The following is a 21989-nucleotide window of genomic DNA, read 5'->3' as shown; positions in this document are numbered from 1 at the left end:
TGTGGAAAATTCCCCATTTGGGTATGTTCTCAATTAAGGCAGTTTACTCTCCAGCATGAAATTGAAGAACCACCTCCAGGATGACTCTGCACTTTTTCAGTGCACTTGAATGAGTTGCATGGAAATCAATAAAATGTTTATTCAAGTGTAACTTCCAAGGAAAAGCAGGTCAGTCAGAGCGAGTAGAACTAAAATTTGCATTTGGAGGAAGAGTCGCTCTCTTTCCATTACTTGCTTTGAAGGAATCACAAGGGGATTATAACACTTTCTTTACTGGGGGTCTGGAAAAAACACAAACACAAAGTAAACTAACAAACCACAATCTTTTTACTCCCAACAGAGACTTCCTGGGTGATGATCTTCATGCTGATTGTTAGTACAGCTTCGGCATCCGGGTTCACGTCACTGCAACCCACTTATGCAACATCCACCAAAGCTTTGTTATGACAGCTTCAAGTTGATACATATACAAAGAAAAAGAGTAATTACCAGTTTAACTCCTGATCTGATTTTAACATTATGTAGAGTTAGAGTTACTTTTTCAAACTTGGAACTTGATGAATAAACTTGAAATAAACTAAAAATGATGGTTTTCACAAAGCTAAATGTTGGACAACACATAAATATGCACAACTCCAGAGATTATTTTCATTGTTCTTTTTGTTTTTTCTTTTAATTGTGATATCTATGAAATTGTCCTAAATTGGTGTATCAAATCATCCATTTGTACCTACTGTTCAACAAAGGGGGCAATATCCCTGAAAGCTTACGTGAGAAGACATGTACAGGTATTCTTGTGGTGGATATGTGTGGGAAACTGAAGCCAAAACTTTGTGTTGAGGTACAAACGAATGGAAAATGCAGCCTTGTAAAGGTGATTTGTTAAGGATCTGATTTCAATCTGTTCTCCTGGGAAAGTGCTCTGAGTGCAGACTACAACTGTCAATTTAATTAAGATTTAAGTTACTTAACACATGCAGGTTTAAATCCTGTCAGTCCCTATAGTGTAAAAAACAAAAACAAAAAAACCCACCATTAATCTGACAGGGAAAAATAGGAAAGCTCTGGAGGATTTTATCAGGGAGGGGAAAAACACGAGTTCTCAAAAATAATAAAGACATGTCCTACTATTGAGTATGAAAGAAATATTATTATATTTTGATTACAGGACAAGTGGATTCCCTTATTTCCTTTTCCATGATGACTCTGTTTACTGAATGGATATTTCGAGGCCATCTACTGGCAAAAAACTGGACTGCAACTTATTTATCACAAAAGCTGTACACAGTGTTCTCTAAACAAGGGGGGGCACTAAGTTGAAGCCATTCTCCCATGTTGATTTTGTTAAGCATACGTCGGGCACATATAAGTATCCTTCAGAACTTCTGTTGTTTCGAAATCAACAAGATTCATCTGTTGATTTAACCATAGATATTTTTTTTCATTCAGAGACTGAGCTGAAAACATCGTGTTTTTTTCTAAAGCAACACAGATGTCTACAATAAGATGCATTCTAAAATTCACCCTTTTTTCTCTTTTTCGTAGAGCTGGTGATTTTCCACAGTTTTGGCTTCTGACTTGGCAAAATATCAGGTGAACAGTGACATCTTGTGGTCGTTACCCCAAAATGCTCATGGACTTAAAATAGAGGTGAAAATAACTTTGCTGTTATCTGAAACACCGTCATCAATGTGATACTTTATAGACTTTTGGACAGTACGGTGCTCACTCTTAGATTATTACTAACGGTTAGAGTTTAACGGGGAATGAAAATATACTTGAATATTAGCTGTGCTGAAACGGTTAGTGTTGGTCAAATGTTTTCAGCTCAGTGTAATTATTTAACAAGCAAATGGTTTAAATTTCTGTCCGTCTCCACCTGACCTCATAATGCATTTAATTAAAATATCAATGCACTAGTCGCATACTTACAAATACGACCATTATTTTATACCCGTTCAAAAACAAAATATGTCACTCACTAATAGCAAGGGCGAGTAAACTTAAACTGAGCAAAAATGTTTCCAGGTCTGTGATATGTAATTTAAGTAGAGTGTTGCATTTTGTTTCTTCCTTGGCTTAAAGGTAATTTGAACGTTTCATTAACGCCCTCCTGAGAGCGTAACCTAAATATCAATGCGCGGACGGCGGCACTAACTCACACATTATCAAAAACATTTTATTTTCTTCTTTTTTTGTTGTTGTTGTTGTTGTTTTTATTTCTATTTTTTAAAGCTGTTAAAACAAATTAATAAAAAGAAAAGAAAAAGAGTCAAAAAGAGTGTTGGTAAACTAAAAGTTAATTAAAAGTTAGTCTTTCCAGTTCAAGGATCCAACTTAAGCGAGTAAACTGTTAAAGTTTCCGACTTTCTACCGTCCAACGCAATCTGAAAGTCTCCGTCTGATGCAATTACTCAACAAGTCGTATGTAAAACGGGTGGCAAGTTCAGTGAGCGGAGGGTAAATTGAGCCCGGCTGTGAAGATATAATTGCTGCTGCTGACTTGCAGGATAGATGCTGACCTACAGAGGCTTGCTGCCAAACTCCGCCCGTTAACGCAACCGGACATCTCTCATAGAGTTATACTAGTACCCGGGCTAGTATATCTCCCTGGCATCTCCGGGATCTGACCTGCTCGCGTGGAGACTCCAGGGTAAGCTGCTCTATAAAACGATTTAATGTGTGAAATTACAAAATAATGAATTGTTTTTATTTTTATAGTAATATAACGCTGCGGGAACACATAGTAAAGTTCTGGTGTCATATGACAAGCATGGTGTCAGAGCATGTGTGGGATATTTACATGATACTGGTGCATGCAGCAACAGCAGACTTGCTGCAGAAAGTCTGTGTGGCATCAGTTATGAGTAAAAAATAAATAAATAAATAATTCAAAACACATTTCTGACAAAATCAGTGTCATTCTGCAGATGTCTACTGGGACAGATGTTGACAAAAAAAGGAAAAGGAAAAGGAAGGGAAGTGTCACTCATTTTCCCCTGGATGGATACATCTTGAGTAACACTCACAGTGTGAATATAGAGTCTTCATTTGGCAGTAATGGTGTAAGGATGGAGCCATTCCCAGAGAGAAATGAGACTGGAATCCTTTATCTGAATCCTCAAACACCAAACTTCTCTCTTGTGGAGAGGTTTGCAGGGCTTTCACCAGGAGAAGAAACACCAATCCAGGATGAGCAAGAACACAAAGGGGCATCGCTACGATGCACTACATACACTAAGACCAATGAAATATGTAAACCAAATGACGTGCTCCAGGATGCTGTGACACAGAATGAAAGCATGTTCTTGAAACAATCCAAGAGCCAAAGTGATGTCTCAGACCAACAGAGGACATCTAAGCTAGAGTTAAGTAGTGAGGAATCTTCTCCAAGCGAAGGTGAGAATAAGACCAAACATCTGAATGTAAATAGTCCTTCACTTATGAAATTGCTTAAAAAGTGTAAAGACGACAAAATCCCTCGACTTTTGGTAGCAATGAAAAAACGCAATGGAGTTGACACTGACACAGAGGAACGTCCATTCAAATGCACGCACTGCCAATGGGCTTTCAAGAAGCTGTGCAACCTGCAGAGTCACTTACAAACACACACAGGCCTCAAGCCGCATGTATGTGATATATGTGGCAAGGCTTACTCTCATCAAGGCACGCTGCAGCAACACAAGCGTCTGCACACGGGTGAAAGACCGTATCACTGCCCCTTCTGTGTCAAAAGCTATATCTGGTCCTCAGATTACCGTAAGCATATCCGTACACACACTGGTGAAAAGCCATACATCTGTGACACCTGCGGCAAGGATTTCATCCGCTCTTCAGACCTGCGGAAGCATGAGCGGAACATGCACACCAATGACAAGCCCTTCCCATGCACGCACTGCGGCAAGACCTTCAATAAACCCCTAGCTCTGAAGCGCCACGAGCGTAAGCACCTGGGAGAAAGACCCTTCTCCTGCCCCGACTGTGGGAAGAGGTTTGCCCTGGCTAGCCGCATGGCAGAGCACCAGAAAATCCACAGAGGAGTGCGTCCTTTTGTCTGCTCTGTGTGCTCCAAGTGTTTCACAAAGTCCTCCAACCTGACCGAGCATGAAGCCATTCACAGCGGAGTGCGGCCCCATAAGTGCACAGAATGTGGCGTGGCATTTGCCATGGCTTCCCGTCTTGTTCGTCACCAGTTCATACATAGTAAAGAGAAACCCCACAACTGCGTGGGCTGCAGCAAGAATTTTAGCCACCCAGCAAAACTGAAGCTTCATCAGGAGCAAAACTGTGCAGGGAGGATTTTTGTTTGCACAGAATGTGACAAATCTTTCCAGTGTTCCACAAAACTTGCACAGCATGTGCAGAAACATGGGGACAAAAGTGTCGCAGCCTGTTAAAGACAAGAACTGTACATATCCATTACTGTGCTACAGCTGTTTCATTTCAGTTATTAAGGTCAAGAAACATTGGACAAAAGGTTATAGGTATAGCACTTTACATATGCTAATGAGCAATATTTATTTAGAGTGCCATGAGCTGTAAAATCTTCACTCTGTTTCCCCAGGGTGCTGGGCTCCCACGAGAATGTCTTGGGATAAAAATTACCGCCAGCACAGCACTGACACTGGAGCTGACAGTTTAATGGTGTGATATGAAACTCATTAAAAGAGCACTGAACCCTTTTTTAAAACTGTGAATGCACTGTAAATGTAATTAATGTTACCCACAATATAGCAGTTAGGCATTTAGGCATTTTATCATACGACTTCTTCAATCATGCACTACAGCCATGAACTTTACAACACATTTCCCAAAGGAAGTGTGGAAATACATAAATGCACCACCACTCTGTAGCAACAGTGGCAGAAGCCAAACATACACTAGACATACCAGCTTCAAATGATAGGCAGCTTATTGTTCTTAACCCTTGCGAAGAATAATACAAATACAATTACAATATTTAAGTACTGCTCTTGAGTAGATAAGATTTTGCATCACTGATACTAAAAACATTACTGTGACAACATTAATAGACCAGTGCATTTGTAATCATTCAGGGAAGCTGGATTGCCAGTCAGTTACTGCTTACTCTTTTTGCTGATTTTGACTTTTTGGATGTGAATTTCACGTACTAGTACTTTGTATTCATAGTGCGCTTTATTTATTCAACTACAGCATTTGTCATGCTTACTTTTGTAGTTTAATTTCTATTTTACCAACAGAAATACACATAGTGAGAAAAATTGAGTTTGCCCGGATACAGAGTGTGATATTTTCTAAACACAGTAATAGCATTTATGATATTGTACTAGATGTCAGATTCCTATACGTTAGGTTTAAATGTATTTTAATCATGCATGCTGCCATCTTCTGAGTTTTGGTTCTTTGTAATCATATTGCTACATGTACAAGAAGCGTAGCATGTTTGGAGTTTATCAGTGAGTAAAAGTGAACTAGCATTTTACTGTGAATCCGAATCTCAATAAAGATTTTGTATAAGATGTCTGCCTGTTGAGGTTTTTTTATTTGTTTATTTTCCAATTATCAAAATATGTAACTTTGTTCGAAATATATTAGGTTCTAGTATAGTCTCATCTGGATGCCATTTTAAGCAGTCTTTCATAAATCCACTCTGATAATTTGTATAGTGACACTTTATTGGCAGGACGTATGCCGTAGTTCACATGCTGCTCATCTGCATGTGTGTGTTTGTTTGTGCGTGTGTTGAATTCAAGGCCAGCGTGTGCCACTCATTCTTGGCTACTGCAGACTAATCGTAAAAGGAGACGGCACCTGCCGTGTTGTCACTTGCTCTACATTAATTGAGAGGCTCTGTCGGGAATTGCAGCTATTTCTTGGCAAGATGTAATTATTCAATATGTGACTATTAACATGACTGCAGATACAGCTTTTAATAATACTTTCCTCTGCTGCGAGAATCTGCTGAAAAGCTAGAGAATAAACACATTTCATGTGGTCGTATAGAGGTACAAAAACACAATACATTGAAACTTAAAGTCAAATGACTTAACAACATCCCAGTTACATCCAAACATGTTTACACGGTGACACAGAAATAAAAAAGGTCAATCTAAAATCAATTACAAGAGTATATATTACTGTTTTTTATATACAATTTAAAGAGCAGTGTGTAAAATCAACCTTTTATATGCTGAGCTCCATTTCATTACAAATAAGTCATCAGCACATAAACAGTTTGGTCCTGGAAGCGTCTGCTCTCTGGTGGGTGTAGAGGCTGTAAGAGGGTACTGGGTATTTGGCTGGTAGAGGTCTTCCCTGAGCTATCCTCCCCTCTCTCGCCATGTGGTATCATCAATCTTGGCAGTATGACAACATGAGAAGACACTATTCCAATTTTATTTTCAGCATTTATTTTCTGTCCCGTGTGCAATTTAAAATACAACTGTTGCACTTTTCAGATGACAGAAAATAATCAAGTACTGCCCATGATGTGGTACAGCTCTGCAAAGCTGGGCTACAAATTATGCTTAAAAAGCTTCTGTGACCACAGCATTTATTAGTGTGCGTCTTATTTCTGTTTTAAAACAGTGGTTGGAGCATAGATAATATAACTGCAGTGGTATATGTGTGTATATCTTTAAATATTTTCCATGCTTATATTTAGCTGGATATTTAATTGCAGCATATAGCACAGATGATCGTGGCATAGTGATCACAGTTACACCAACATTTTTTGCCACAGTAGAACTTCAGCCCCAGTGTTGCTGGCGTGATTGCTCTGAGTTAAGCTATCCCTTTCCCAAGATATGTACTGCGTCTGCTGGTAATTTCCCCTAAGTCAGCTTTTAGAACACACCTCAGCTGTTTTTGTCACTGCAATATGAGTTGATATCCAAGTCGATGCAGAGTATTCCTGTAACTAACAAGGAACATCATGGTTTGCAAGCTCTAGGATTTTAAAGGGCATTACTAAAAAAGAACTAGTGAGCGGTATGCATCTTACAGTACACGACATGTGGTGTGACATTGTGATATCCTCACTTTTGGTGCAAGACGCATGACCCTGCAAACAGAACATGTTTAGTTAATGTGAATCCGTAAAGAATTATAAAGAATCAATATGCTTATCTTTAACCTCCTAAGACCCGAACTCTTCCACGACATGCATTTTTAATTTCTCTTTGATATTTGGGCATATTGGGGCCAGATGAATGTAAAAACAAAGAATTACCTGATTTTTTTTTAACCTTATTTTTGTTTTTAAGAAAATTAAGAGCCACATCTGAGGATATTCATTTAAAATTTTGATAGAACAGTAGCAGTATAATGCCCTCGTAAGTGGATATCAGGCCCATGTAGAGCAAAATTGAGTATTTTAGTCTAAATAACCCAAAATGTGATGTCCACATATGTGGACGGCAGGTCCTAGGAGCTTAAGTAACGTCATTTACCTGTGACAGAGGTGAGTCTCACGGTTTCTAACCCAGCTGCTGGCCTATAGTGAAGACATGGGTATTTAAAGAAAATGCTCACAATTGTAAAGTTAAATGGAGGTAAAATGTCCTCAGTAACAGCCGAAACACTTGCAATGTTTTAAGTTTCTGCACTAAAAAAAATCCAAGCGGTGTCCATCATGACTGTAATATATGAAACTGGACACGCTAGCTAAGACACTCATTGACCTCAGAACATACCATAAGAATGTGGAAGCTGACAACATGTTTATGTTGAAATCTATTATTAAAATAGTGATAAGTGACTAACACTGACACAGAGCCAGAATATTATGTAACTGATCACGTGACCCACCTGCTTTCCGTGAGAATGGATTAATCCCAGCAGTGGAAGACTGTGGTGGAAACGTGCCAGGAGGGATACTGGCAGGCGGTGGAGGAGGACAGACGTCAGCAGATGGCGAAAAGTCCTGTAACATACACAGCGATTAGTATCATTAAATGAAAACTGAGATCACATCTGAGCTCATAGTATGCTTGATACTTACTGTGTGAGCTGGGCCTCCCTGCTCTGAAGCCTCTTTTTGGACCACTTTAGGTTTTGACTTGAACCAGCCACTGAACCATCCTTTCTTTGTGTTCTGCTTTTAACACAGAACAAAGTGTGATGCATGTAAACTAATTCTAATGTCACTGAAAGCTGTGTGACATATGATAGGCAGCCCACCCACCTGTTTAGGAGGCTCAGTGGTGTCCTCAGAAGCTTTCAATCCTTGAGGGACAATCTGCTCGACTTGTCCCGGCTGACCGAAGTTCGTCTCAATCATCTGACCGTGTATCTTCAAAGGCAAATAAAGGCAAACATTTTAACTTATAAGCAGCACTAATCAATGCACAGCACAATACATTTGAATGTAATCTTTAAAATTATGCTTATGCGATAAATAAATCAAAGCGAAAAGTTGCCAGTGGAATATTAAAATGCATTTCTCACCATCCCTGCTCCAGAGGATGCTCCGGCCCCTGTAAAAGCAATAAAAAGAAAATGTCACACTGACTCACCGCGGGCCATAGTAAATACCCGAACAGAGAAGGGAATGATTGCTGTCTAACATTAGAGTCTCACCCTCTGCTATTGCTGGCAGATTATTTGGAGGACAATGTTGTGAGGCACTTTTGACTTCACCACTATCTGTGTTATGATAACTGAAGTTCTGGCTTGGAGCCACTGTGGGCAATGAGGGAGTATAGGCCACTGTTACTGGTGTAGCCGGGCAGTGGGCCTGTGGCCTAGACAAAGAGGCAGAGAGAGATCAGTGACATAATAGACTCTGTCAGGACTCAGTTACACATATCAAGTAAGAGTGTTGTCTGTGTGAAAGAAAAAGTAAATGAGGCACACCAGTCCTGAGCTGCTCCCATGCCCCATGACCTCACTGCCATTTCCTCAGTGTCTCCTCCATCTTCATGCAATATGCTTTCTTGGTCCTCATGTCCTCTATAATAAAGGAGTTCAGGCTCAGGACTCTGAATGCCGTGGCTCAAATCATCTAAATCTGATTCTGCATAGGGAAAAAAAGCATTTTATTAAGGTATACTTCTGCTCTACAGTGTGAAAAAAGCTACACAATGCAAAGTTACCTGAGGGCATTTCATGTGACATAACAGTATTCCCAGGAGCTGGCTGGTATGCTTCAGTAGAGTCGACAGTTCCAGTCTAATAAAGATAACACCATATTAGTTACAGAGTTTAAGTTCCATTACAGCTATGTTAGCAGTGTGAGTTTGTACCGTGTACACTCCACAGATGCTAATATTTCCCAAGTACAACATTTACCATGTGATGAAATTAATTTGACAGTCATTTTGTTATAAAGCCAAAATGACAATAGTTAAAAAGAAGTGAAATATTGGTGGTGCTAGACGAAAGGAGCTAGAGCTGTCTTTGCAAAATTCAGAAGCAACCATTCAATATGTTCATCTTATGTCAAACTTGTCATCATAGGCTACAGTGCCTGGGATCCCTGCATGTCTGTACCAAATTTCATGGTAATCCATCCAATAGCTGCTGAGATATTTTAGTTCGCTCTACAGTAGAGGAGCAACCACCAGATGGGATAACATTACCAACTCTACTGACACAGTAACATGACTAAAAAAGCTTTGCTACACAACTGGCATAACCAATATTCAATACATTTTATAATGATTAATAATTATTATTTTTAGTAGCATAATCAGCCCTGAATGTTTACATAAATATGGAAACTGAAGCAATTTAAGGGACCATTTTTATTCCTTTAAAATCTATTAAAGTAGTTTTTTTTCTTATTAATGAGTAAGTAAAGGGATTTGAAATGTAGAGAAAGATATAATGAAAATATTTAGCGGTCTATCATAAATGGCTGTGAGGCAGGATATGAACCCAATACGCTGGATTCAGGAAATGGAACATGAACTCAAAAAACAGCTCTAATGGTGAAGTCTTCAATTCACAGCTGTAACCAGGAATCAAAAACCTACGAATCTAGGGTAAAATTCAGAACAATGGAGCACATAACCGAGAGTAAAGCAGGAACCGCAGGAACCACAGAAAGCATGGAGCAGAGGAGCACATAACACTGAGAAAGGACACAAAAAAGGGCAAGAGGAGACTTGAGTTATAAATACACACAAGGTACTTAGATAGATGGGAAACACCAGGGAACACAGCTGGAACTAATCAGGGAAATTAGACTCAGGAAAGTAAAACTGAACACTAAACACGTAGGGCAAAGGTTAACAAAATGAACCAGGAAATAACTAAGGGAGGCAGGAATACACAGAGACCCTAACCAAACCTAAACATGAAAAAACTAGATGTGAAATCAGAATTTTGAAATAAAATAAAAAGAAACCAAGAAACACTTTAATTAAAAAAAAAGGTATCCCAGACCCAGGGACCATGACACAACCATCAGAACAATGATGATTTGCGAGCCTAATTCATGAAACAACTTCCTACTACTTATTTTTATATCACAGGAACGCAACAGTAACTTATGTGTGCAAATAATACCACTGATATCTGAAAAAATATGCCTCACTTACCGTTTTGATTAGGTACCTCGTATCACTCCTGTTCAAGGTGTGATGAGGGAAAAATGTGCACAATAAAATCACAAGTCACTTGTGAGCAGTTGTGATTGCTGACAGTGCTGAACTGATGCTAAGCTAAATTAGAAACCCTCATATATCATACATTTCCTCCACGATTTAATTCTTCCTTGTACAGCAGTGACAACGGAGACATTTCCTCTCACACACAGGTAAACATAGTATGATGTGAAAAGACTGAAGAACCTGATCACCTGTAAACTGTGGTGCCTAGCACGTAGGTGCTTCAGCCAATCAGGTTCTTGCCCGTCTCTATGGAGCCCTGCTTCACTGAACTGACCCTCTGAGTATCTCAGTCTGTCTGACAGCTGCAAGAAAAACATACATACAGTATAACCATTGTGTCGTAATTGAACAGATCACTGATAGTTAGTCAGATGTGTAAGACAACCTGTAGGTTTACCTTGACGACTTCACCAGTCAGCACAAAGAAAGGCTCCTGATGCCTGAGGATCGCCTGTCCGACCACCTCACAATAATCAAAGGCCTGAGATGAAAGCCCACAGTCCAACAGACGATTGGCGTACAGGAACTTATACACCTGACCAAAATACAACAATAACCACAGTCATGCATTTATTGCAGATTTAATGGTAATGATTCCAAATATTTAAGTCTTTGCTAAGGGTTGTTTGATCTAATGCAGTGAGTCTAAAATAGTGTCCAGAGATACAAAAGATGGGCAAAGTTTTGCCGGCAATCTTTATCCTTCAAGATCAGGTCCTCTACCAGAGGTCTAGGACTTGAGGGTCCCAAGCAGTATCTTTGCTGTTCCTAGGACTGCGATCTTCTGGACAGAGATCTTGGAAGTTGTTCCTGGGATTTGCTGGAGCCTCTCAACTAGCTTGGGGGTCACTGCACCAAGTGCTCCAATTACCACTGTTACCTTCACCTTCCAGATGTTCTCAAGGACCATACATTGCAACAAAAAGATATTCTGATTCTGAATGAAATGTTAATGTATTATCTTCCTGTATTGAATCCAAACTAGAAACCTTTTGTTAAACTGTGTAAAAGTGTCTAATAAATTGATGGGGGGAAATGTATTCTATGTGCTAGTGGAGCTGTGTTATAATGGAAAAATGTTAGATGTTAGATGACACAGAGAATATTCGGTGCCTTTAAATTTGATATTTTCATTTGGTACACCATTAACACAAAAAATATAAGTAGCACCCACTTGAAAGGAGGGTATTGAAAAGCTTTTGTTCCCAAGAGTCTGGCAATACTCATATAGTTCAGTGCACTGGATGGCAGTGTTTGTGGCAAAGCACTCAAACAATTTCCTAGAGGAAATAAAAACAGACAAATTCAAAGCAAAGAGCTGACAGAAATTAAGATCAAAATAAGACATGCACGTGTTTCAGCAGAAAATTAAGCTTGTGCTGTCAGTATAACCAGATGAACAGCACTTGGACTGATGAATGGCAGCAAGTCTGAATCACAGCTCACCTGTGGCTGCTGCCTAGAAGTGCCAGTCTCTCAGCCTTCTGTGTAAACACCCCGAAGGGAACACTGGCTGTCAAGTAGCACACATGGGCAGCATGTATGAGGCCTCTGGAGGCTGCACAGGGAAAAGCAACACACATCAGTTTGTATGTGTGTGCATGACAACCTGTCAGTCAGTCGGTGTATCAGTACCGAGTGTATCTCCCATGGTGACGATGGCCTTCTGTTGGATGGCTGGATCTCCTGTCTCATTGGAGAGCATAACAGCCAGATGGGGCCTCCAGTCTCCCCATTTTTCATTTCCACAGCACTGAGCACAGAAAATCACTATTAAACCTTAGTAATAAGATACAGGCTATAGCATAAGCTTGTCTTCATATAAGAGTTTTGTTAGGTTCTGGATATTTTACCGTGGCTGCAGCAGGAATTCTCCCAGAACGCAGCTGGAAGAGAGTCTGGAGGGGATCACTGGGCGTTAGCTGGCCTGTGAACCTGCCAACAGAGCAGCCTGTGTCACTGCACGTCTTAAGCAAGGCTTTACAAAAACAGGAACTATCCCATTTAAAGTGCATCTGTTCTGCTAGTATGCACACAAGTGAAACACCACACTGATAGCTCAGATTCTGCCCCTCTTGTCAATTACAAATCAAAATCAGTCTGCCTATCTGCCAGCCTTCTCCCCAGACATTCCTCTACTGACAACCTGCTGCTGGGCTGCTGAGACATACCACTTAGTCTGTACAAATAGTCTGTAAAAACTAGACTGGGTTACATGATAAATAGCTCACGGGAGTTTAATGAGAATATCTGTATTATAATGATTTCTGTTTATTACTGTTAATGAAAACTAAACAAAAAAGAAAACTAGAAATAAATGATTTTAATTACGAGGCTTTGGTACCGATTTTTAGTGTATGAGGGAAAGCCAACTGTTCTTCTCTAATACGTTTGGTGAACTTTTCAAACGTTTCCACTGACAAACAGCACCTATATTGTCATTAATTAGTTAGTAAATAAAAATGACAGTGAAACTAAAAAAAAACAACAAAAAAACTAAACATTTTGAAAACAATTAAAACCAACCAGCGCGGTTAGACACACACACTCTGAAACTCTGAAAAATAGCTGACGCTCAAATTAATTGAAACAAAAATATAAAACAAAAAAATTAATGCAATATGGTGCAAAAGCCAAACGGAGTATTTATGGCAAACTGAGTTTGTACAATTATAATGATCTTCAAAGTTAATATCAGGCATGAATATCTTTATTTTTCAAAACAACCTAAACCCCCTTAAGCAGCTTTCTCATAATTTCTTTAGGTAGTCTTCAGGAATACTTCTCCAGGCTTTTTGAGGGACACTCAAAGCTCTTCTTTGGAAGGTTGATGGCTTCTGCTTCATGACAGAACCTCCACTGTGTTTTCAGAATGGTGGTGGATACTCACTACAAGACTTGTTGCCACTGATTGTCAGTCCATGTTTTGATTAATTTAGCATAGTGGAATGGCTCATCCAGTGGGATCAATTCTAGGGAAGCTTCAGTAGATAGATCAAATGAAGTGACAGATGTAATTCTGAGGTACACTTTCAGCTCTTTGCTGGATTTCTCCCCCTATTTCTAAAGGATATTGCTTTCAGATGCTGCTTCATCTGCTGTAGATTTTAGGGCTGCTACACCTTATTTTATCCCCCCTTTGTCAAGTTTCCCGTTTTCATTTTTTAGGATATGTGCCAGGTTTTTGATTAAATGCTCTATAGGAATCACCTTGCTGGGACAAAAATATATTATATGCCTGTGAAACTGTGTTTTCTTCAGTGTCCTTTATAGATTCAACTACATAAATGGGAATAATTTAAACCTTTGCGACAGGCTGCTGGTGACAAAGTGATTAAAGAAATCATTTAAGATTGGTTATTTGCTAAGTTTTCTGCTATGTGTAGACACAAGACTGGTTCATCTCTTGAGTTCGGTGCCTTGTTATGTTTGAATGAGTCATAGGTCAGTGTTAAATGTGTTAAAAAGAAACAATCTCAAAAATGGACAGTTCAGGACCACGACTGGACTGAACTGGACTGAAAATGAGTGAAAAGCAGTCAATGTCCAACGAAAAAACTTTGAAAGACCTTCAGAAAGCCTGGAGAACTATTGCTCAAGACCACTCCAAGTCTAGTTTCCTGTTCTGGAAGCAGAATATGTAACCTCTACTTTTAAAAAGTAACCTTCTCATCACTACTCCTAATCTTAGCTGTCCTTGCGCCTAAAGGCAGGAAAGTCTGGGTACTCACTGTGATTGCTTTCAGCAAAAACAATCAGATCTCATTTTAAAATATTTCTATCTAGCATATCAGATCACTAAGGTACTGTTGGACAAATGAAAAACCTCTTGGGAGTGCTAGAGGAAGTTACTGGAACATCAAAGTTTCTATTTTTCATCCTCTGAGGATTTGAAAGTCCACATTTTGTGGAAATATATCAAATAATTTGAGTCTGGACCAAAATGGACCGACAGGAACATTTCTCACACTTCCTAGTAGTGCTAACGCAAGTGTGAAGGAAGCCATAAATATCTAAGTTTAGCAATTCTTGACAAATTACCACATAGAGCTGTGTGCTGATTTCTCTCAGCTGTCACGTCTCAGAGGCCATGAGTTTTCTCACCTGTTCAGTACAGTCATATAGGACCTGTTGTCCATTTTGCTGGCCAGAAAAAGTGCATGTCCCCACAGGCCGCTGGTCATAGCCGACTCCAGGGCCTCCTGAAAACCACATATGAAAGATAGAGACTGAGCTACAGTACACAGTACAGACTGATTAATATTTGATTATTTTATCCTGACTAAATGTGACTGACTAAATTCTTGCATATATACACATGAATTTAACTTGATTAGTTTCATTTTATGCTAATTTATATATTTACTCCAGAGCATCCCAGAGGAAACATTGTAAATTTGCATTCATTATACAATATCATATTACCTGTTGCTCTAAAGAGGTCTCTATAATGTTTCACGCAAAATCAAACATTAGAGAAAAGTGCAGAGGATTAAAACTAAAATCATGTCTCATGGTCACATTAATTTATCTTGGCTCTGTGCAGTGGGCCTGACGTCTTTTGAAGCCACTAGAGTTAAATGCTAGACTTGTCAGCAGCTGTTAAAAAGCTAATTCAAGGTGAATGTGGAGACCTTCTTTCTTCCAGCCAGCAGTAGTTGAGTGTAGGTCTGCAGGCCCTTCTCAGAGTTCTCTGAGCTAAAGCTGCTCCGGTTTCCTGTGAGCAGGTCGTCTCCTTTGCAAGGTGGTGCTTCAGCAGTTGTATCCTCATTGAAGTCAATAAGCGTGGGGGCATCTGATGGGCAGCTTCCATCTGAATGTGAGTCCTGCATCAGCAACTCTGCGATATCTGACCCGACTATTTGCTGAAATACCAAAATACAGTGACAACTGTATCAAAAATAATCACAATAATTGCCCTGATGTCTCTCTGATGGCAATGTGATCCCTCTACATACTGTGTAATGCCAACACATAATCCACTTACTCCATTCTGTCTGCAGAGCAATATCAGAATATTCCACAAAAGGGCAGCAGAGCTTTTATCTTGCAGTTTGTTGTCCCTCGTGCAGGCGCCTGCCATCTGGTGGGCAAACTCTATAGCATCCACTTTGTGCAAATCCTCCCTTCAGTAAAATATACATAACATTCAAACATGGAAGTCTCACAAGTCTAATAATAATCCTAGATCTGGCATACAGCTGAATGCAGTTTGTTATTGTCAGAATTACAAAACCAAAGACTATTACCTGGTTAAAGGCCCTGGGAAGCTTCTCATTTCATGCTGCTCCTGTGTCTCACTTAGAATAACCTATGTACATTTAAAGACAAAAATAATGTCTTGAAACCTTACTGGAAACATTACTGCTAATGTTTTATTGTAAGGGCCAATTTACTCTCCTGTAGCTGTAAATTATAAAGGTATTTCTAAAACAAAAATAAAATAAAAGCCCATTTCTGCAAGATTTACTATTTAGTACAGAAAACTGGATAGTATTAACTACTGTAGTTACTAACGTACCTAGTGGTTATATTTAAGATTATAAGGTGTCAGTCTGCTGAACCAGAACCCCAATACAGGAAGTCTGGATCAGCCCTCTGTGTTAAAAAAAAAAGAAAAAAGAAAAAAAGTCCAGCCTCTGACCCCGAGTATTACCCAGCAGGCTAAATTTCATGGGGAAGCGTTTAACTGTTTGTAGACTCATATCCACTGTTTTACTATAACTTTTAGTAAAAATAAAAATAAAAATTAAAAATTAAAAAATTAAAACACTAGAGGTACATTTGAAGAGAAAAATCCTCCATCAAGACTTATTCTCCCATGTGCAGTTTCAAAACATGGATTTATACTGATACTGACAGCAGACAAAACAGAACTAAAACCATGGTGGACAAAATGTGCCACATCGAGTAGAAATATAAAACATATATTTGTAGCTACTGAGTAGTGGAAAACTTAAAACCAATGTGCAGGAAAGACCTCAACAAATCAATATTCACCAATTAATAACCCTAACTACTCTGTGACATAAATATTTTCAAACTCAAAGAGTTTTTAGGTTTCCAAGAAACCATTATACATGCTGTGTTACACGTTTCAGGGGAATACAAAGCAACAACAGAAAAAATAATGTATTCTGTATTAGGGCTGTGCAATATGACCAAAATATCATATCCTTATATTAAGACATCTACCGTCCGATAACGATATAAATCACAAAAATGTAACATTTTCTGTAAATTCTGTGAATCTCGGGCAGCTCGACTTGCGTTAAGTGTTTCCAGCTAGGCGTCGTGTACCTGGAGTTGAGTGTTTTAAGAAACTATACATTTTTAGACATAAGTTGTAACGGCCGCCGTTTTCTTTGTGAGTATTTATTACACAGCGTGCTGCGGGGAAAAGCCTGTTCTAACGTTTGAGTCTAAGGTTTATTTTTTAGCACCTGACGGCTCTTTTTTTGCTTCTCATCCGTAAACACTCTGCATCCTTCACGTGATTCAGTTTATTTTGAAAAGTCTCAACAGGATCTTGAGCTTTATTGTGAAAGGCTTATGTGGACCAAGCGGACACGCGATGGTGTTACCGTCGTTGTTGCTAACGACAAGGCATAAAAACAAACGCTTGTCTGTCTGTAGTGTGGTTATATTAAATGTAAGAGAAAGAGAGAACTTTAAGAAATTAATATAGCCACTACAGTGACCATCAAAACGATGAAAAAAATATTGCCATAAACAGTTTATTTTGCGACACCACGAAACAAACAGTAGCGTAAAATGAAACATAGACATTTTTATATCGTCATCCGATATATATCGGTTTATCGAACAGCCCTATTCTGTATGTATTTATTTATTTTATTTGTTATGGACCCATGTGTTTCTTTAATAAAGGGAAATTAAATTAAACAAATGACAATGCATGAAATATTAATGTTAATGGCTTAATTATCACTGACATGAGCAAAATAATTGTGGATTTGTGAAATCCTTTCCAACAGACCCAAATCAATCCTATTAGTCTGACTATAGTATACCTTTAGGACCCTTAAGGTCCATGAGAGTGCTATAATTTTCATCTGGTAAAAGATTAGTAGTATCCTCCATGAAAATCGGTTGCTTTTTTTAAACAACTTGACTGAACCTACCTCCAGACTGTGGATTTCCAGGTGGCTGACATTCTCCTGTGCTGACAAGCCTGTAGTGACCCGAATCAGTTGACCCGCAGGCCCAAAACTGATAACAGCATGAGGGATCGAGTACTTCAGAGGAGCTGACATCTGATGCACATGTGCTTGGTCTGAGAAAATACAAAGCTTTAAAAAAAGAGGCATAAGCAGAGACAATGTGGACGTGAGAGGAACTGCGTGCTCACCTCCATAGGGTTGAGGGGCAGCATCACTGTGTTCAGCTCCATTCATGTACTGACTCAGCTCATAGCTGCTGGAAGATAACCCTGAGTTTTTGGAGCTTTCTAATGTCCCAAGGTAAAAAGAGGAAATCTCTTCATTGTCTCTGGAGGGATTGTCCTCAAAGTCATTGAGGTAATGCTGAGAGCTGTCTCTCACCTGGTTGTACCTGGAAGAAATGCATTTTCATGTGCATTGCTTTCTTCTTCACTGCGAGAACACATAGCAGTTAAGTCTATGCTGTATTCGTGTGACTTTCTTGCTCACAGAATTTGCAGTGATTATTAGACAGACAGTAATGCAGGAAGTATGTTTGTTTTTTAATAAATATTTAGGCATTAATTGTTTATACAGGGAGTGCAGAATTATTAGGCAAGTTGTATTTTTGAGGAATAATTTTATTATTGAACAACAACCATGTTCTCAATGAACCCAAAAAACTCATTAATATCAAAGCTGAATGTTTTTGGAAGTAGTTTTTAGTTTGTTTTTAGTTTTAGCTATTTTAGGGGGATATCTGTGTGTGCAGGTGACTATTACTGTGCATAATTATTAGGCAACTTAACAAAAAACAAATATATACCCATTTCAATTATTTATTTTTACCAGTGAAACCAATATAACATCTCCACATTCACAAATATACATTTCTGACATTCAAAAACAAAACAAAAACAAATCAGCGACCAATATAGCCACCTTTCTTTGCAAGGACACTCAAAAGCCTGCCATCCATGGATTCTGTCAGTGTTTTGATCTGTTCACCATCAACATTGCGTGCAGCAGCAACCACAGCCTCCCAGACACTGTTCAGAGAGGTGTACTGTTTTCCCTCCTTGTAAATCTGACATTTGATGATGGACCACAGGTTCTCAATGGGGTTCAGATCAGGTGAACAAGGAGGCCATGTCATTAGTTTGTCTTCTTTTATACCCTTTCTTGCCAGCCACGCTGTGGAGTACTTGGACGCGTGTGATGGAGCATTGTCCTGCATGAAAATCATGTTTTTCTTGAAGGATGCAGACTTCTTCCTGTACCACTGCTTGAAGAAGGTGTCTTCCAGAAACTGGCAGTAGGACTGGGAGTTGAGCTTGACTCCATCCTCAACCCGAAAAGGCCCCACAAGCTCATCTTTGATGATACCAGCCCAAACCAGTACTCCACCTCCACCTTGCTGGCGTCTGAGTCGGACTGGAGCTCTCTGCCCTTTACCAATCCAGCCACGGGCCCATCCATCTGGCCCATCAAGACTCACTCTCATTTCATCAGTCCATAAAACCTTAGAAAAACCAGTCTTGAGATATTTCTTGGCCCAGTCTTGACGTTTCAGCTTGTGTGTCTTGTTCAGTGGTGGTCATCTTTCAGCCTTTCTTACCTTGGCCATGTCTCTGAGTATTGCACACCTTGTGCTTTTGGGCACTCCAGTGATGTTGCAGCTCTGAAATATGGCCAAACTGGTGGCAAGTGGCATCTTGGCAGCTGCACGCTTGACTTTTCTCAGTTCATGGGCAGTTATTTTGCGCCTTGGTTTTTCCACACGCTTCTTGCGACCCTGTTGACTATTTTGAATGAAACGCTTGATTGTTCGATGATCACGCTTCAGAAGCTTTGCAATTTTGAGACTGCTGCATCCCTCTGCAAGATATCTCACTATTTTTGACTTTTCTGAGCCTGTCAAGTCCTTCTTTTGACCCATTTTGCCAAAGGAAAGGACGTTGCCTAATAATTATGCACACCTGATATAGGGTGTTGATGTCATTAGACCACACCCCTTCTCATTACAGAGATGCACATCACCTAATATGCTTAATTGGTAGTAGGCTTTCGAGCCTATACAGCTTGGAGTAAGACAACATGCATGAAGAGGATGATGTGGACAAAATACTCATTTGCCTAATAATTCTGCACTCCCTGTACTTGCCTGTTTGTTGATTTCTTGTGTACACATTCTCCTCTAGCTTATTTCTACACTCACTCTTGATCAAGAGTGACCATCTATCACCACAACATATTATACTGAAACCCCAACATTATAGGTTTTCTTTTACTTTTTATTGTTTCTTCTTTTTTGTTTTTATTAAACCCTCCATACAAACTTTGTAGTGCTAGAGAACCGTTTAACCTGTCAACATTTCTGGATGTACCTCTCTCTTTTGTGCAGGTATCATTTTCACAGTATCATCAGATAGCAAAGGCACTGGCTTTGATAGAAGTAGAGTGCACTGACCCACCTGTACTCCTGAGCATTCACGCTTCCTAGTTGTTCTTGGTTGTGTGCCCTGTCATGGTACCGATCTGCTCTCCATGGTTCTTGAGGACCCCACTGGCCACCATCTTAAAAAACAGCGTTACACATCATCCCATCTCTCTTATACAGAGAGTAGAAGATGACTTTTAAAAAAAAAAAGCTTGGCTGTTTTGTATCACTACACCTTGTCGTCCATGCTGCCCTCTGTAGTCATAACAACCATAGCTGTCTCTGTAGTCCCAGTGGCTGTAAGGTGGATAGTCATAACCATGCCTGAAAATAAAGGAGAATCTTAATGAAGTCATTACATTTCCATCATCTGTGATGCACTGCATATCCCAGCATGCACTGTTAGCAAGGACAGAAAGCTACACTAAGCTCAGTGTTGGAACCAGGCTTCTTTTACCAACTGTTGTGCAACTTTTATCCTACATTGCATTCACAAACACACTAATAATACCCAAATAATAACTCCAGCTTAGTAGCCAGTTGGGGTCACTTGTAACTGTACAAACCTGGACAGAGGTCTTTGGTGCTCAGGTCCATACCCATACTGATACTGCTGACTGTTGTATGGATAAAAGTCAGGTGTAGGCAGAGGGAAATGAACATTGTAACGGGCATCAGGATGGCCCCAGTGCCTGTCCCTCTCTCTGAGGTCCGGAGGTGGATAGAGCTGGTCCCTTTCCTGCTGAGAGTGGCTGGTGTATCCCTCTCTGTCTTTTGTTCTGTGGGAATGACGGCCTGAGTCCGGCCAGTAGTGACCTCTGTGATCCATGATGATCCTTTAACACCTGCGGTAAAAAATGGGAAATGTCTGCAATCATTAATTCGCAGGAAGAAAGTTGCAAACGTTTGTTATACTTACAGCTCACACATCCCAGCCACAGTCAAAGTACATCCACAAATGCCACATCACTCCATGGGAAACTCACAACATGAGCTGATAACAAATCGGTATGATAACAAGAGGATAAAGTTCACAAAATACTGTGACCCATAAAAAATGTCGTCTCGGTGCTCTGGAGGTGAAATCAGAGTAAATCCAAGTGCGAGGAATATATTATATATATATATATGTATATATATATATTACCATAGTATAGTTACATATTAAACAGATTAAAAAGCACACATAAGCGGCGCACATTCCTTGATCGCCGTTGTGTTTGCATTGTGTATCTCAGTGATCTGAAGGTAAACAGTGGAGCACGCCCTGAAGAGTTTGACAGCTGCTGTTCCAGGGGGCTGTAAAAGAGGAAATCACGCTCATCCTCGGGATAATCACAATAAAAACTAAACTGACCTTCTGGTCTACGTCAGCACAACATGACAAACCGTGCCTTCGACTGTAGGTTGCATGTGCAGAAAAAAGCGCAACTTGCCACGTTGCCGGTAGGCAGGATGCAGATGACGGTCAGCTGGTCTCCGATCAGATTTAGTTTTCGAGACAGCGAAAGCGTCAGAGCCCAACGTTTTTTCACAGTTTAAAAAAAAAGTACACATTACTTACCAGCAGAGGCGCTATATCCCACATTTCCTTTCATTCAAGTCATATATTTACATCTTCCATCACATGGTGCTGCAGATGTGTAGGCTGCACATCCATGACGCGAATCTCGCGCTCTATCACACCCCGTTTGATTGCGATCTGGTGACTGTGGTGGTCATTAAAGTGCAGTGAACTTACTGTCATGTTCAAGAAACCATTGTAAAATTATTAGACATTTTTATATT

The 21989-nt window shown here is 39.7% G+C and overlaps 2 protein-coding genes across 4 annotated transcripts; one reads left to right on the top strand and one right to left on the bottom strand.

The window, feature by feature from the left end:
• The first annotated feature begins 2534 nt into the window (after nucleotides 1-2534).
• znf648 (zinc finger protein 648) lies at nucleotides 2535-5306 on the top strand. The gene is made up of 2 exons (XM_085398590.1): nucleotides 2535-2653; nucleotides 2931-5306. The coding sequence occupies exon 2, from the start codon at nucleotides 2931-2933 to the stop codon at nucleotides 4395-4397; it is 1467 nt and encodes a 488-aa protein (XP_085254716.1). The 5' UTR covers nucleotides 2535-2653; the 3' UTR covers nucleotides 4398-5306.
• Nucleotides 5307-5488: 182 nt separating this feature from the next.
• Nucleotides 5489-21684, bottom strand: sec16b (SEC16 homolog B, endoplasmic reticulum export factor). Of its 3 annotated transcripts, none has more exons than XM_085398588.1 (25): nucleotides 21559-21684; nucleotides 20768-21046; nucleotides 20437-20525; nucleotides 20236-20338; nucleotides 17971-18173; nucleotides 17744-17895; nucleotides 15848-15909; nucleotides 15586-15724; nucleotides 15233-15463; nucleotides 14703-14800; nucleotides 12452-12533; nucleotides 12234-12351; nucleotides 12045-12156; nucleotides 11773-11878; nucleotides 10996-11133; nucleotides 10787-10900; nucleotides 9078-9153; nucleotides 8839-8998; nucleotides 8563-8726; nucleotides 8431-8459; nucleotides 8168-8275; nucleotides 7985-8080; nucleotides 7792-7906; nucleotides 7434-7477; nucleotides 5489-7045 (listed from the first exon to the last, which is right to left on the bottom strand). In XM_085398588.1, exons 2-24 carry the CDS (start codon nucleotides 21028-21030, stop codon nucleotides 7461-7463), a joined length of 2775 nt encoding a protein of 924 aa, XP_085254714.1. In that variant the 5' UTR covers nucleotides 21031-21046; nucleotides 21559-21684; the 3' UTR covers nucleotides 5489-7045; nucleotides 7434-7460. The 3 variants fall into 3 exon arrangements, with proteins under 3 accessions (XP_085254714.1, XP_085254713.1, XP_085254715.1); XM_085398587.1 differs by having other exon boundaries at nucleotides 5490-7045; nucleotides 21121-21634; XM_085398589.1 differs by having other exon boundaries at nucleotides 5494-7045; nucleotides 7985-8077; nucleotides 21121-21633.
• Between the last annotated feature and the right edge of the window lie 305 nt (nucleotides 21685-21989).

This window comes from Rhamphochromis longiceps, linkage group LG23 (genome assembly GCF_057381845.1).
Source record: "Rhamphochromis longiceps isolate RC_006_pf linkage group LG23, R_longiceps_female_GT1.1, whole genome shotgun sequence".
NCBI lineage: Eukaryota > Metazoa > Chordata > Actinopteri > Cichliformes > Cichlidae > Rhamphochromis > Rhamphochromis longiceps.
This window is presented reverse-complemented; position numbering and strand designations above follow the sequence as displayed.